This window comes from Bombyx mori, chromosome 22 (genome assembly GCF_030269925.1).
Source record: "Bombyx mori chromosome 22, ASM3026992v2".
In the NCBI taxonomy this organism is placed as follows: Eukaryota; Metazoa; Arthropoda; class Insecta; order Lepidoptera; family Bombycidae; genus Bombyx; species Bombyx mori.
The window spans coordinates 8254130-8271695 of NC_085128.1; the positions used below are offsets into that span (position 1 = coordinate 8254130).

Here is a 17566-nt window from a genome sequence, read left to right on the forward strand (position 1 = left end):
GTTGCCAATAGGTATCGAGTTTAAAAAGCTTGAAATGCCTTGTACGCAATATTGCGTACCAATTGCGTCAATTTGATTTGACCGCTCGTACAACACAATCGAGGAGCTTCAGTTTTATACGCCTGCCGTAAGGGCGTTGTTCTAACTGCAAAATTTGAGTAAATTTTTTTGAAGAAGGTTAAAAACTCGTACTAAGCATAACCGTATACAACTGCTGTCACTCTAAGCTAGTCTAACCACGTCTTTTCGGATTCTCGCAATCCACTATCGGTGCTTTTAGATACCGTACCTAAAGCATCGGTCACCATTCTCGACGAATCCGTTTCGACGAATGGTTTTGCGAGAAAATTAACCCAGACACAGCCCACTGAGTTACTCGTAGGATTTTCTCAGTGGGTCGCGTATTCGATGTAATGGTAGATTCTGCGAAGTACTGCTCTTGCTAGGGCTAGTGTTAGCAAATTCTTGCAGGTTTTGCTCGTGGGGTCACGTACCCGTCTGGACGTAGCTGAAATAGCCCCTTAGACTAAGAGGCTATTTTAGCCCAACTAGTCTAAGAAAAAAAAAAGTACTTTTAAGAATCAAAAAACGAACTTCAGTAACATTTTTTATTGAAACACCATTTAATAACCTTTGGACAAGGATTTATTAATAATAATTAAAATGCTCTCATACTACCCATTTTCTTTTTTTAAGTCGATTCCTCGTTCGCTTTGGCATCATCTGGCAGTGAAGGCTCCATTTGGATGTTGAGATCCTTTATAGCATCATCTAGGATTGTTATTTGACCCAATAATTTTTCCGCTTGTAAGTCCGGAGCACTGTTCTTGGTAGGGCTAGTGTTAAATAATTCATCCGATTAGAGCCCCGTGAGCTCACCTACTCGCAGGGTGAAGCTGGCATAGCTCCTCGAGGCTACCAGCATAGCTACGAAAAAAAGGCTTAAAGGTCTCGTTACCGCACCGTAAATTATTTAAAGAAAAATGCTGTACGTAATGCTAATGGCGAACAAATACATATTAGCAATGGCGACGGCATAGTTGTACGATAACTGCGTAGCTGATTTATTTTATATTGGTAATTCTATTACTTGAGTATTTTGTATTTTTAAAACATACTTTTAACATTACACTTTTAATTAATCATTGCATATTGTTTTCTTTAGTGTGTAACCAATTTGACTTATCATTGGCGTCCTCACGCCTAACAACGGGGCCTTATAACCCCACAAATTTACACCGGAAGAAGTATTGATTTCTCCGTTAGCAAGATGATGATGTATACGGTAAGTAAAAGTGTTAAATTATAGTAATCGCCAATTTAGATTTCAAATTTATATGTTTAAAATTAGAAGTTAACAAACTTCTAGGAGGTACTTCGTAGATTGGTCAATAGAATAGAGACATATTGTGAGTTAATATGTTAGTAGCGTGTAATTTTTGGTTATCAGCGGTTAACAAATTAACAAACCAGCTCAAGGGTTTGGTGCAAATCTACTGATATTGCACATGACATAGGTTTAATTTTCAACTACTTGATTTGAAAAATCGTGACCGCCATTTATGGAATCTATGCGATTACATATCTAATGGTACATTAATTAGGTACATACCTACTTTAATGAAATTTGTTTCAATTATAACCTTAAAGCTACAAACTATTTTAAGTCCATGTAGTTTTCTGGCGAAAAACAAACTATGTGGATATGTAAAGTTTGCGGAAAACATCGATAGTTACCAAATATCGGTAAAAAATACAATGTGCTCAAAATTGTTAAATCTTTTCAATTGTCTTTGAAACGAAACATTTTGCAGCTTTAACTGGCATTATACTTTATCATTGGTATAATGTCTCTTTAGTATTTTACAGTAGTAGTTTTCTAGAGATATGCTGAAAATTGTAACAAATAAACAAACAAAATTCTATTAATATTTGTGCAGGGAACTAGTACAGAGCAGGACACCCGCTTCAGTGACAAGGAGAAGAAGCTGATGAAGCAAATGAAGTTTGGAGATTGCCTCACTCAGCAGGTTCGATAACTTGAGCATTCTTATACAATATTCTAAAAAACTGAGTTATTTATTCCTAATGACCCTAACTACATCCTTTTGAAATACATTTTCTTTCTAAAATAATTGTATAGCCCTTTCTAGGTTTTAGAATGCCAAATATACATTTTTACATTTTAATTAAAAGATTCATCTAACATAAGTAATTCTGGTATCAACTTAGCACTATGCACTAGTATTTTGCGGCTAGATAGTTTTAAATAAATCTTACATTGAGATTGAAGGGGTATAAAGGTAATTATTGCAATAAAATAGACTTCATGCATGGTTATTTTAGGAGATACCAGTTAAACTGTGTGTACACATAAGGGTTGGTTTAACTGCCTATCTATAGCAATAAAAGTGACATTCATATAGTATATAGGAAGTAATTTTTAGGTTGACATGTCAAAAGTGAAGCTCGACGTGCTGAAGCCGTGGATCACTCAAAAGATAACAGAAATTCTAAACATGGAAGATGATGTTGTCATTGAATATGTCACCAACCAGCTTGAAGAAAAGGTGAGTAACCTATTGTGTTTCTGGTTTACTGTTTTATACATGTCAATAGGAAAATGTAATCATTGCAGTTTCTTTTTATGGAATGCATATTCATCTTTGAAAATATCATAGTCTTCTTCAATAATTTCAAATAAAAGAAACTGCAATTGAAAAATAAATGTCATATGTAATTGATTGCGTATGGATATTTTTATGGTCCCCATCGGTTAGCGCGCCGTCGAAGTCATCCCCGCAAGGTGCTGCCAGCTCCCCGACGCTGCCTGCTAGCTACGCTCTTTCGGAGGCCCTTAGCATATCTGCGGTATTTACGGGGAAAATTAAATAATTACAAGATAACTCATAATTAAATGAAGAAGAGTTTTCAGAAAAGGAAAATAACTAAAATACATAATTAGAGTATTAGTTCCCCAAAGCCATTAAGAGGTGATTTGACTCAGTGCAAGGAAGTTTTGTCGTTAGGCTTTGCGTTCAGCATAATGTGGTTGTTATCGCAACACCCTTACAGATGCAAGTTTTGAAGAGGGCGAGTGTGCGGTGAGTGTTGGCGCGGGGCGTCATATGCAGAGCATCACATCGGTCTACAACTTCGCTGCGCCCTCATCATCTCTGCATCGTCGCCACTCGACACGCTATGAAGACTTCTAAAAAACATGAAACATTTCATATTATGTATATTCATGTTGCTTCCTTACCTGAGTCATATCTGTTACACTTATTTGCATATTTATAAGTTTAAACTCTTAATGGCTTTAGTATCTTATTCCAGATATACCCATTAAAAAAAATCGTTTTAAACACATCATGAAGTGAAAGAATCTTGAACATTAAAATGATGATGAATTATACTGAGTACAACATGGTACAAATCCTGCCCAGTAATCGACGTCGTCGTTATGTACATCGGGGTTTAGGTGTTTGCGATTTTAATACGATTTTTTTCTTTTCCTGATCCCATCTATGTCGGATCCTAGTTCCCATGCCCAAAGAAAATGCAGATCAACTTGACTGGATTCCTAAATGGAAAGAACGCACGCCTTTTCATGGGAGAGTTATGGGAGCTGTTGCTGAGCGCGCAGGCCAGTGAAAACGGTATACCCGAATCATTTACTCAGCAGAAGAAAGAAGAAATAAAGAAGAGAATGGTATGCATTAACTTCAATATTGACTAACATTGAAGTAGCAAATTTCATAAATTTTATTAATTGTCCCATATAGTAAATATTTATTTGAGCATATAATCCAATACAGACAGTCATGTACTTTTGGATGATCAAAATGTATAATATCCACCACTTTACCATTATGAGAATAAGTAAGAAAATTAATACTTTGGTTGTAAAATGAAAACACATTACGTGAAATAGGAGGAGCAGCAGAACAAGGACAAAGACAAGGAGCGACGGAGATCGAGGTCCCGGTCGCGTTCCCGGCGCCGCTCTCGCGACCGACGGCGCTCGCGAACTCGTTCTCGTGATCGTTCCAGTGACAGAAAGTTAGTAGTAGACGTATATTTTCCAGGTAGCAGCATCCATTGCTGGTGGTAGTAGGGGTGGATTGCACATGGATACTTAATACTATGCTGCCCATTTAATAATACAAAACAATAGTGTGCTTAGTTGAATAGCGGATCCTCTGAAATTAAACGCTTAAAATCATTAACAGAGTAACAGTCGCCGTTTATCACTATGCCCACATAGTGATAAGGAGTAAGCATTTGGAATATATTTTTGAGAATGTAAAGGTTGTCTGTCATACATATATTAAATTAGTAAAATTCGAGTTAGTCTATTCATGGAGTAAAATAGAATATAAAAGGGGTTACTACTGAAGAGCAGTAGAATCACCATGTGACTATTTTCTGTTGGTTGTGCACATTCGGAATTACATTTATTTATCGCCAGTCAACTGATTAATTAGGAGTAGTAGTAGTATATATTGTTTTATTAAAATTGCGTGTTGCTAATTAGTTACGATAATTACAAATATTTTTTAAATTGTGTTCTTGTACTGTTAATTGTTAAATAGCAAAATATATTCGTATGTATAATTTAATAAGAAAAAAAACTGTCAAAATCATAATTTTAGTTTTAACCTGGGAAATGGTTAAAGAGCTACCATTGATCTATCTCATTGCTGAGTATGAGTCACCACCCCCAACGTGGTACAAAATCGTCGCCCAAAACACGTCATGTCGGATCATCCCGTTCTACTAACGGAGCTTTTAGGTACTTCAAGCACCTGTCATCGTCTAACCCGTCGCTTGCGACGAAGGGCTCGGCGAGTAAATTAACCCATAGACACAGCTCACTGGGTTTCTCGCCGGATCTTCTCAGCGGGTCGCGTTTCCGATCCGGTGATAGTTTCTGCGAAGCACTGCTCTTACTAGGGTTAGGTTTGAGACCCCGTGAGCTCACCTACTTGTTAAGGTTACGCTGGTCTCTGAAGGTCATCAGCTTAGACAGGAAAAAAAAGGTACGAAATGTGGAGCGTGTAGCTGAGGATGATAGCTAGTTAGACATAAGATAATGACCATTAAAATTACTCTAGGCATCGTAACGGCGGAAGTCCGCGTCGATCGAGACGGCGCAGCAGCCCGATCAGAGACAAGGTCAGCCCTGCGAAAACTGAACCGGAAACCAAAGGTACTGTTAATGTAGACGTAAATAAAAATACAATGATAGTGATAATGTTAACATAATAAACTTGTTGGTGTGTTGTTTTCACTTAAATATGATTGTATTGTAAGATTTTGCTTCTGTTATCGTTGCGAAGTAAAATGTCTACATTATCTTTTGTTAACTGGTTATGGGGCGTATTGTAAGCCCGCACGGGTAGATACCACCATTCGGTGTATTTGTGCGGCAAACTAGTCCTGCGTTTCAGTTTGAAGGGTTGGATTGATGTTATACAATGCAATTACTCTTGGCGACTCATATTTACTGTGTTCATATATTATAACGAAATTGTATATTATAACAAAATTGAGACTTTTTTTTTTTTTTTTTTTTTTTTTTTATTGCCTTTGTAGGCAGACGGGCATACGGCCCACCTGATGGTGAGTGGTTACCGTCGCCCATGGACTTCAGCAATGCCAGGGGCAGAGCCAAGCCGCTGCCTACCGCTTAATACTCTCCACAAGCCTCGTTTGAAGAAGGACATGTCATAGCGCTCGGGAAACACCGCGGAGGGGAGCTCATTCCATAGCCGGATGGTACGTGGCAAAAAAGATCTCTGGAAACGCACTGTGGATGACCGCAGCGGCTCCAGGTAGTATGGATGAACTCTACTCCGGTGGCGGGCGGTGCGATGGTAAAAACGAGATGCTGGTATCATCTCGAACAATTCCTCAGAGCACTCCCCATGGAACATACGGTATAAAATACAGAGGGAACCGAAGTCCCTCCGCAAACCCAGAGGCTCCAAACGAACCGAGAGAATGGGATTATCGACAATCCGAACGGCCCTCCTCTGTATGGAGTCAAATGGAAGAAGCTGGTATTTGGGAGCCCCGGCCCAGAGATGAGAGCAGTACTCCACGCGAGGCCGGACTTGTGCTTTATAAAGCAAAAGTCTTTGTCCAGGCGTGAAGTACCGCTTCGCTCTGTTGAGGACTCCCAGCATTTTGGACGCCAACTTGGCTTTGCCTTCCAAATGACTCCGAAACTGGACATCGCTCGAAATGTCGACCCCAAGTATCCCGATACTCTCGGAAGGTTGCAGGGATACTCCTTGGAATTGCGGCGCCATGACAAAGGGGTCCTTCTTCGCAGTGAACGCGCAAACTTGTGTCTTTATCGGGTTGAATTGAACCAAGTTCAATTCACCCCATTCGGAGACTCGCCCCAGAGAGTTCTCCACTTCAGACACAAGTTTTGATCGTCTCTCTTGCACCACGCTCCGAGAGAGACTCTGATGGCCGATATATCGCGCATCCCCCGTGCTATCATCTGCATAGCAATGCATGCCATCAATAGACAGCATGTCATTGATATACAGGATGAAAAGCGTGGGGGAGAGCACCGAACCTTGTGGAACGCCAGCGTTAATGGTCATGGTATCAGAACAGTCACCGTCTACAACGACCGTGATGCTCCGCCCATCCAAAAAGCTAGCGATCCACTTGCAGAGACCCTCGGGGATTCCGTAAGATGGTAACTTCGATAGAAGTGCCCTATGCCAGACCCTGTCGAAGGCCTTCGCGATATCAAGGCTCACAGCGAGAGCCTCGCCCTTGCTCTCCAAGGCTTCAGCCCACCTGTGAGTAAGGTATACAAGAAGATCGCCAGCTGAGCGACCGTGACGGAAACCGTACTGTCGGTCACTGATCAGCTGGCGATCTTCAAGATACTTCAGGAGTTGTGTATTTATAATTCGCTCCATCACCTTGGAAAGCAAGGAAGTTATCGCGATAGGCCTGTAGCTCGATGGGTCCGACCGGTCACCCTTCTTGGGGATAGGGTGGACATGAGCAGTCTTCCATGAAGACGGAACCTTGTTAGTGCAATAAGAGAGGCGATACAAACGCGTTAGCGCAGGTGTCAGCTCAGGGGCGCACGTTTTCAAAACCACTGCGGGGATGCCGTCTGGCCCACTCGACTTATGAACGTCCAGGAGTCGGAGCTCCCGCCTGACTGCACACTGTGTGAAGCAGATATCCGGCAGGGAGCTATCACACCAGGGGATGCTCGGTGGTGTGGCACCCCCGTCGTCCATAGTCGAGTTCGAGGCGAAGAGTTTGACCAGAAGGTCAGCCTTCTCTTTCGCGCTGTGGGCCAGATTGTCATCGGACTTGCGCAGTGGTGGGAGACTAGACCTGCAAAAGTTTCCTTCTGCAGCTTTGGCGAGCGACCAAAAAGCACGGCTCCCGGAGGGATAGCTCTTCAATCGCTCGCCAACTCTAGCAACGTGCTCCGACTTCGCCTTGGCAATTACCTTCTTGTAGGACCTGGAAGCGGCGTTATATTTCCGCCTTTCCCCTGAGATGTTAGGATCCCGACGTCTCCTGGCATTATCCCATGCCACGTATGCGGACCGCTTGAGGTGTGCAGCATCCCTGCTGGCATTGTTATACCAGGGTCTGCTGCGACCCCCAACGGGCACTTCAGAGGAGGGAATAAACAATTCCATCCCCTGGAGCACCACGTCTTTAAGTCGGTCCGCACAGACGTCAGGATCAGCAGAGGAAAAGCAGAACCGCTCCCATGGGTAGGATGCGTAAAATTCACGCAATCCATCCCAATCTGCTGACATATACCGCCAAACTCTTCGATACCCGGTCGTCGTTCGACGATCAGGACGAGAGAGTGGTACGGCAGCACGAATAAGGCAGTGATCAGACGATCCAAGTGGAGCGTCGACCACCACACTGTATCCGGCCGGATCTGTGGTCAGCAGAAGGTCCAACAAAGAAGGCTCGTGCCCCTCGATATCTGGGACACGGGTGGGCTGTGTCACCAGCTGGGAGAAGCCGTAGGCCAAGGCGAAATCGTAGGCAGTCCGACCCGGGAGGTCAGTGGTTCTGGACCCCAACCACTCTTGGTGGTGAACGTTAAAGTCTCCAAGAACCACCACCTCCGCAGATGGGTACTGCTCAAGCACGCGGTTAGTCCCCTCTTGCACATGCTCAAACAGAGCTGAACCTGCATCACTGCTGTGGGACCTGTACAGGCACGCGTAGATTCGGCTACGGCCCCCGTGATCTACGCGCAGCCACAAGAGGGACAGGTCCCGTTGTTCGAGGCCCCGAAGACGGCGACAACAGACATCAGCCCGGACGAATACGCATACCCCGGCTTTACGCAGGAAGTTGTGCTCCAATACGTAGCCGGGATACTCAAGGTATGAGGTATCATCCGGAGCAGATATCTGCGTCTCCGTTAAAAAAAGCAGGGCAGGCTGCGCCGTCTCAAGGTGGTGGTGTACGGCGTCAAGGTTGCTATGTAGGCCCCTGACATTGCTGAAATCCACATTAAATGTGGAATGGGGAACCGCCTGTGAAACCCTTTTCTTTTTTTTTGGCGACTTCATAGTTGTAAAATTTTCGGAGAGTAGGATTAGGAGAGGTAGGATGTTGGAGGTGAGATCGAGGCAACACCTGAATGAAGCGCGGAACATAGTACGTGCTCGACCACGGATTGCGTGAGAGACTGACGCAGGGCATGGAAGGGCCCCCAGTCCACTCTGCGTGCGATCGCCGGGATCCACTCCGGTCTCCGACTCCGGCACGACGACCGCACGACAGGATTTTACACCGGTTGGCGGGACAGCTTCCCGGGGCGGAGTTTAGTAGAGACACCCGGGTTCAGGTCCCCTACTGACCGGCGGGCGGCAGCGGGTACCGTTTCACTGGGTCTCCCTATACCCCCGTCAAACAATCACGCCCCGCGAGTTCGCACGCACGTCTGCTCCGCAAGTTCCAGGCGTCACCAAGACTCACCCCCAACAAGGAAGGGGAAAAGGAAGGGATAGAACTGGCTCTCCAACCCACACGCCGGAACACAGCTAGGCTATTTGGCGGCGGACTCTAGTTGGAGGGTGGTCGCCAGCCAGTCGGACTAGGTCCTACCACCGGTTATGTTTTCGGCTCCCGTTTAGCACCACCCAGGGGTCACTTGTAGGGAATCGCGGGTTAAACCTACGGAAGCGGGAAGCACCAACCCCCACCTTACCCCAACTTACCCTTATGTCTCAGAGTAAGTGGTGGCATTCACGTTCTGATGTCTACGAACTCTGGTATACGTTTTATTAACCCATTTATACAGTTAATAAATAGTGAAATCTCATTAAACGAAAACGTGATTCGCGACAATCATTTTATGATATTGCTTGCAGTGGGTCGCTAAAAAGTTTTACTGTATACCCCCATCCTTGTTACGAGTAGTTTTCACCTTAAGCTTTTAATAATGGCAAGGAATAGACACTAGTAGAATTATTTTGTCCGTGCAGTTTGGGTTATAAAACATAGCCCGGCTAGGGCGGTGAGCATGTAGCGCGGCGCAACGCCATTATCGATAAAAGCAAATGAGTCATCGAAGGCAGGTACACGGCGGCGGGGTGGTATACGAAGGGTGGTGAGACATGGTTATGTTAAGAGTCATTTGTACTTACCTGAAAATTATAGTACATTATGTCGAAGAGAAATGTGTTTTTTATGCATTCGTTCTCGGAATTTCTTGAATGACACAATGGCTACTCCTTTGTTTTGTATCAAAACGGCAGAATTTATTCAAAATAATATATGAACGTGTTGTTATCAACAATGTGTTAAAGATTTTCACTGAAATAAGAATAGATCCCGAAAAGTTACAAAGTGTTAATTTCTGCCGTGTTCGTTAACTTGCTGCTCGGATATGTGGTGTAAGTGTTCGATTAGTGATTTTTTCTTTCATTTTTGTCACTAACCCACAAAATGACAAAACTAAATACACTATCGATAACGCTTATAGACAACAATAATGCGCATCACTATGCCCGTCCATAAGGCTCGTGAGTGGAAGAGAGAGCGAAATATTCGCTTCACCGCTCCGACTTTTTATGACCCAAACTGCACGGACAAAATAATTATACTATAGGATGTATACAACAACTAGTGGTTTGATGTCTGACATAAAATAATTTTTTTCGTTAATAAACATTCCCCATTTACATTCAGCCTTGCAACTGTTGTGTGATTCTACTCAATTAATGTTAAAATAATAATAATTTTAGCTCCAAGTGTAGCAGAGAACGGTAAGTCACCAGAAAAGAATGAAGAAGAGGTTAAAGAAGAACCAGTTCAGAATAATTCTCCAACTGTCAATGAACCTGTCAATGATGAAAACAAGGAACCAACCATAACACAGAACGTTGAAGAGAAATCTGAAGTTGAAGGTCAGAAATCTAGATCTGTGTCACCTGCTAAGTAAGTTTACCTGTCAAAAATTTCATATACTATAATCATACATTAATATCAAAACTCAACACAAATATGGTGTCAGTTCATACTATTATTGCTTATTTATGCTGCAAACATTCTCGCTTATTTGATAGAAGCATAGAGTGGCCATCAATAATGAAGAAATTGAGATTACATACTTATTTTTGTTGCACTAGCTAGCTGGCTAGACTTGATGCATTTACTGTTAACTCTGATGGTTACTCACCTAATATTGCATGGAAATGAGCAACGCCAGGGGTAAAATAAAAAATCTTTGCCGCTTAACTTCTTTCGATCATAATTTGATGTATATGTCATAAGCACCCGGGAAACTCTGAAGGGGAGCTCATTCCAGACTAAGATGGGGCATGGGGAAAATAATCTGAGGTGGATAATGAGCTTGTTAATCTAAGCTACAAAAAACGTATCTACCGTAGGCTACATAGATACTAGATCCGTTTTACTACATATTTGTAAAGCATCAGTGTTCAGTTTTTCGGTTTGCTTGTCGACTACTTATCATATAATTTACGCTATTTGTATATGTGTGTGTGCGCAGCTAATTATTTTTTTAATATAAGGTCAACGGACGAGAAAGAGAAAACCAATGATGAGAAACCTGCTGATAAGTCGCGCCGATCATCTAGCGAAAGACGCTCGTCTTCAGCTTCATCCCGTAAGTACATTCATTTGAACCTATTCGTTTATACATTTCTTTGATTGTATTTTACTTAGTAAGCGTAATAATTCAGGAATTATTCAAAATTACTTCAGATGTTCAGAATTCTATTTCAAATTTCAATATATTTTATCTCTTCTACTGGCAATGGTAGCTTCCACATCTCCTATGACATACATTTCTTATACACTTGTTTTTCAGAGATTAATTAATTTTATTTCATTAAATCTGTGTAATAAGTAAAAGCCAAAAACTAAAGCGATTATTTATAACAAATAAAGCGGTTATTCGATGATATAATGGTTATAGCATCAATACCGCTCTTCTCATAATTCCCGACTTAAAAAAAAGTGATACGCTAGGTGACGTCGTGTTTCTGCTGCAAAGCAAAACGGAATGTAAGCGGTCGGAAAATTTAGTGGCAGGGCAGCGCTTGTGTTGTCATAAACTTATTTTCTGTCCGAAGGTGAGGCCTCGGCCGAATGAACTAAACCTGAACTAAACATACCACAGATGTGTACAGGCTCCAATGGCAGCTTAACTTAGCCTTCTGGGTTTTTTTTAATTGGTTTATAATTGGAGATGGATTAATTTAATTTAATTTAAAGGATTGTATTTTTTTTAAACTCAATGCTTAAGATAGGTTATTATTAATTTATTTTAAAACAATGAAGTCAATGATTTTCTTTTTAAATTTAACGAACGCAATCGTGATTTGCGCCTAATGTTGTTAAACTGAAATTAAAAAGGTCAAATTTGATCGATTTTTTTGCGGTAATTAATAAATTTCAGAAAATTTAAATTATTCCATTTGGCTTACAGTAAAATAATGAGTACACTTTTATGATTATTAGGTGGCAGTGTGAAGAAGAGATCGTCACATAAAAAACGACAATACCGTTCGAATCGTGATTCTTCTACAAGTGTTAGCCCTAGGCGCAGCTCCCGAAGAGAAAGGTAACATTATTCACTAATGTAACTAAATCTAATTAAAATCTAACTAAATGTAACACCGTATTTATGTGATGTATTCAATAGCAGCCACTTATGCAAAGGTTTACCAACAGACAACTTATATACATTACACCAAACTAAAATTAAACTAAGCCTGATTATTTAATATAAAATACTTTGATGTTAAGGAATGGACTTGAAAGAAATTATTCTACTATTTGAATAAACATTTTTTTTTTCTATTTACACATGTATTGTCTATCTATGAAAATTTCGTACCTGGGCTTTAAAATCGATTCATAAGTATTGAACTTTAATTTTTTTTGTAGGAGTAAATCTCGCCGTAGGAGCAGCCGACGTAGGTCGTTAGATCGTCGTGAGAGGGAAAGAGAACGGGAGAGAGAAAGAGAACGCGAACGTGAAAGAGAGCGACGACGCCGTGAACGAGAACGGCGTGAGAGGTATAGATTTTTTTATAATTACTAGTGTTTATTTAATTATCTGAAATCTACAATAATTACAACATCTGAAGATTTAGATTTAGAAGAAATATATTTGTATATATATTTTACTTTTGTTACTGAATTTTTGAAAAACAAGAATCTACGTTTTTCCATTTTCTTATTGATAACAAATATCTTAAGAAAAAAAATTACCATATGATGGACAATATATTCTAATATTTAAATAAATGAAACAATGTAAACAGTTTTCAATATTATTATTATTTGTATTTTGTTTATATTTATTTATTTAGTATTTTTTTATAAAATTTCTTATTAATTAATAAGATAACAATCTTTTATGGAGTTCTTGTTGGGTCTTTATTTTATACCCGATGATACTACATTTCGATTAATGCCATAATTGCCACATAGAACCTTTATATCATGACTACTTAGATTTACATACTTTTAGCCCAACTTCATGAAACGTTTTACGAATGGTACAAGCCCATATTAGTCTCCTAATTTCTAGTGAAAACTAGGCAGTGGGCTGTGGAGAAGTTGTTGTTCAATTTTAACGACCCTATTAGTAATCGACGGTCCACACATTTTGTTGCGTTTGTTCCTGCACCTGTGATCTGTTATCAAACAATCGTTCAATAATGTAATACTCAGATTGTGAAAATTTCACGAAACTAGAGATTTCTACTGGTACCTCGCATGCTAAAGCTGCAACTGCACACTTAGTTCTAGTCTAAATTCGTTTATTTTAGGCATTTTACAATTATCATAAGAAATAAATATGAAAGAGAACAACAAAATCAGTCAACTACCAAACCATCCATCACCAAACAAAATAATAGGGTATTATTTATTCTGTTTTTTTTAAGGGATTTTATGACCTAAGACTGATCTAAGACTTTTATGTCTTATTTTAATATATGTTATTTTTATGAAAAATGATAATATGGAGTGTAATGAAATGAATATGATTAATTTGAGACATTAATCAGCTGAGATGAAATAAAATGAGATGATATGGGATGAATTATAATCTCAGTAAAGTGGTGGTCATTTATTGAGATTTTTTCAGTAGACTTTTTGGGAGGATCCCGAGAAGTTACGTCCAGCGGCTTTGTTTCATTTTCCCACATTTTTGCACTTTCAAAGATATTAAACAGTTAATAAACCACTGTTATTACACATTTAAACCTGAAGAAACACTAAATAGACAAAATAGAACAAATCACAAAACTTAACTCCTCGCATATCCGCCAAAAAGTATTTATTATACTGATTAAATACAACCAAAGGTTGCAAATACAGAATATGTTTTGCTGAAAATTCAGGATATATAAACTAATATTAAGTAATATCTGTGAGGATACAATTGCTTTGATTAAATGATGAATTTTCATTTGAAATATTTTCTGTATAGGTAGTTAGTAATTGCTTATTGATTAGGGCAGAATAAATTACATCGTTTTAGTTATAAATGCAGCTGTTTATACTTATTTAAAAATTCAATAGTTTTTACAATAAAAGATTCATTCATAATACATTGTTTTTTTTATGTTTGTGATAAAATTGCACCTAAAGGGTTTTTATATAATGATTTCTAAATTAATGTAGGTCGAGAGAACGTCGACGATCGCTTGAAAGACGCAGACGGTCGCGTTCACGCTCTCGACGACGTTCAAGAGACAGGTATAATTTACTTTGAATATGTTTTCATCACAAGCATTCGCTTTAAAATTGATTTTACAATAACCTTACACAGTGCTACTAATAACATTTTAAGTTTCTATTTATAAATAACAATAAAAAAGGATGAGTCTAAATGAAATATTCATCAATGTAACACGCAATTCCTTATGATCAGCATTAAAATTTATGTTCACACGATTTTGATTATTACTAATGTTTGCCCAAGGATTGAAACTTGACCATAGTCACTGAGGCCTCAAAATTTAAATAAGGTATTAAATTTTTGTTGTGTTTTTCATAAACTGTTAATATTAATGTTATATTTAGATTATGAAAGAAGAAAACATATTAAAGATGCAATAATTTGTAAAAAAAACGTGCACTGTTTTTCGATTTCTTAAACGAATGCTGTACTGGTATATGTAAGTAAGCAAAGTAATCGTATCATAAAAGGTATTCATTACATAGATATTAAAACTGAAAATCGGGTAAGAAACGGTTAAACAATTTATTGTGTTTATAAGGCAACCAAATGATTAAAATTAAGACACAAAAAAATAAATAAAAGACAAATAAAGAAATAGTTTATTTGGGAGTGGCGTATGTATGATCAGGCTACACGTCCTATGTTGTAATAAAATACAAAGATACTTCTTCACTAGAACTGACAGTAAAGTTTTCTTATAATTGCAAGTGGGGTCTCAGTTTCGGAAAATAATTTTTAACCACTTAAATAATATAAATCGACGACATTGATGAATATTTAAATTTATGAAATTTAACCTTTTATTGAAGTGCTTATGTTACAAATGAATTGAAAAACAGTTTTTTTTGTAGCATACGAACCAATGAATGTATTTTGATTAGAAACCGTATTTATATGTAGATAATCTGTTTTAAATTTGTAAGGCATCGTGCTTAACGATTCCGTATGATTGAATGCGAGTACGGAACTATTACAGGTCTCGAGACCGTCGCCGCTCCCGTTCACGTCGCAGGTCGCGGTCGAGGCGTCGCTCAGGACGCAGGTCACGCGACCGACGCTCACGTGATCGCCGCTCCAAAGACCGCCGCTCACGAGATAAGTCCAGGTAAACTATTCCTAATTTTAGTCGCAATACCTTCATTTTAAATTCTAACAAATTACTTGAATGAACTTCCTGTAAAGTATCAAAAAAGGTTGAACTAATTTTATTTGCTTTTTCTACAGAGAGCGGAAATCGCGCGATCGCTCCAGGAGATCCAGGGACAGGAAATCTCGCGATAGAAGGTCTAGCGATATTATCAAGGAGCGTTTAGAGAAATCTGTCTCGATTCCGAGAAAAGGTAATATATATGTTATTTTAGATATAGTGATAAACCCAAATAACATTTATTACTTAAAATAAGAAATGTTCATAATATATTAATTTAATTTTTTTTTTTTATAGAAAATAATGACAAATTACCCAAAAAGCCTGAGCACCTGCCTATTCCGCGTGAGCAATCTAAAGAGCGCATTATATCTAGCACAAGCCGAGAATCATCAGTAGCTGTTGAAAAACCCCCACCAGAACCTTTTAATGACGGAAAAACCCAGTCAGACCACACTGACGACGAAGAGAAAGAAGATATTGTAAATATTCCAAACCTGCGTGAATACTCAAAAAGTCTTTCACGCACTCCATCACCGTTCTTGCGAAGACATGAAATTGACAAAAATAAGAAATCTGATGAAGTTTCGGGAAAAGAGCAGAATGAGGACGAAATAAAAACCAAGGAATCCAAAAGAGCTAAACGTAAAGCCCATCAATCAGATTCTGAAAGTGCGAGTAGCGAGGAGCTATCGAAATCCAAAAGTAAGTCCAAAATCAAGCGTAAGGAGAAGGGTACATCTAAGAGAAATAAGAAACTCAAAAAAGAGAGCTCTTCTAGCGATAGCGATTCTGAGGAATCTTCTTCTAGTGAATCTGAAGAAGATAGGAAGAAGAAAAGCAAAAAGAATGCTAAAAAGAAGTTGGCCAAGAAATCAAGAAAGAAAAGAGCTCGCTCGTCGAGCTCCGACTCCAGTTCGGAAGAAGAAGTTAAACACAAGGCTTCAAAGACAAAACAAAAAAATGTCGTCGACGAATCTGATGTTGATAAGAAGTCTAAAAAACGCGCCAAGGATGCGAGTAGCGAAAGGTCAAGGTCTGAGAAAGTTGAAAACAAGCTCAAGTCCAAAAAAGTCGATTCTGAGGATTCCCAAGATGATAGTTCGGATACTGATGCAAAATCTAAGAAGAAAAACCCTAAACGTGATACTTCTAGTTCAGAAAAAGACCCAAAACGCGGTAAAAAAACTGACTCTATTAAGGAAAAAGCCTTATCACCAGAAGTTGCTAAATTAAAGAAAGTAGAGGATAAACCAGCAAAAGTGAAAGTAGACGATGCTAAACCTAAATCTCGTGACGAAAACGAGAAAAAACCTAAAAAGAGGGAAAAGGAAGAGTCCTCTTCTGAAAGTGACCAGGTGTCAAAGAAGAAAGCAAGGAAGAAGGTAACAGACTCAGAGTCAGATTCAGACAGTGATGAACCTAAGAAATCCAAGAAAAATAAGAAACATAAGAAGCATTCTAAAAAGCATAAGAAACACAAGAAGCATAAGAAATCATCAAAGAAAAAAGAGGATTCTTCTGATAGCGATGAAGCCGAGGAAGAAGAGGAAGAAGGAAAAGTTAATAACGAAGATTTGGAAAAGAAACTGAGAGAGAGAGCATTGAAGTCGATGAAGAAACAAACTAGTGTTTCTGGATCCGATTAGTGTTCGGTTTTTTTTCTATTTGACTTCTAAGAAAAATTTCATTGAACGTACAGCATGTTATTAAAATATTTTAATGAATTTGCTGAAACGATTTTAATTAACATATATTTCATATTGTTAGTAATAATAAATAAAATAATACGAATTCGTTTTATTTATTTAATATAATATATGTAAATACATTAGAGCATCTAATTTTTAATCCCAAATTAACTATCCCTTGCACCTAACCTTTGCAAGCCACTTGTGGTAATTTATATTCATATCTCTTTTGACCTTGGTAACATGATTGGGGGATAAAGACTAAAATACTATCTAATTGGTGTGTTGTGTTTGTACCGTCATCGAACTCCTATTGCTATAAAACTATTTAAACTTTGTAGCCATGTAGTCCCTTGTCCTTGTATTCCTTGATTTATCAGTCCATCAAGATCAAATAGTAGCCATTTATTAAGATATGTAAAAAAATAGAAATCGTAAATATTGGTTGGTGGCTGCGATGAGACGTGGCGG

The 17566-nt window shown here is 39.0% G+C and overlaps 1 protein-coding gene across 7 annotated transcripts; it reads left to right on the plus strand.

The window, feature by feature from the left end:
* Positions 1–948: 948 nt before the first annotated feature.
* LOC101735812 (serine/arginine repetitive matrix protein 1) lies at positions 949–17198 on the plus strand. 7 transcript variants are annotated; one of them, XM_004931853.5, is made up of 15 exons: positions 949–1077; positions 1166–1285; positions 1941–2030; positions 2448–2570; positions 3542–3712; positions 3935–4062; positions 5118–5212; positions 10278–10470; positions 11067–11161; positions 12019–12121; positions 12448–12579; positions 14197–14271; positions 15234–15362; positions 15482–15597; positions 15702–17198. In XM_004931853.5, the coding sequence occupies exons 2-15, from the start codon at positions 1271–1273 to the stop codon at positions 17051–17053; spliced, it is 2817 nt and encodes a 938-aa protein (XP_004931910.1). In that variant the 5' UTR covers positions 949–1077; positions 1166–1270; the 3' UTR covers positions 17054–17198. The 7 variants fall into 7 exon arrangements, with proteins under 7 accessions (XP_004931910.1, XP_012550784.1, XP_012550785.1 ...); XM_012695330.4 differs by lacking the exon at positions 14197–14271; XM_012695331.3 differs by lacking the exons at positions 949–1077; positions 1166–1285 and adding an exon at positions 2781–2871 and having other exon boundaries at positions 2014–2030.
* Positions 17199–17566: the final 368 nt, after the last annotated feature.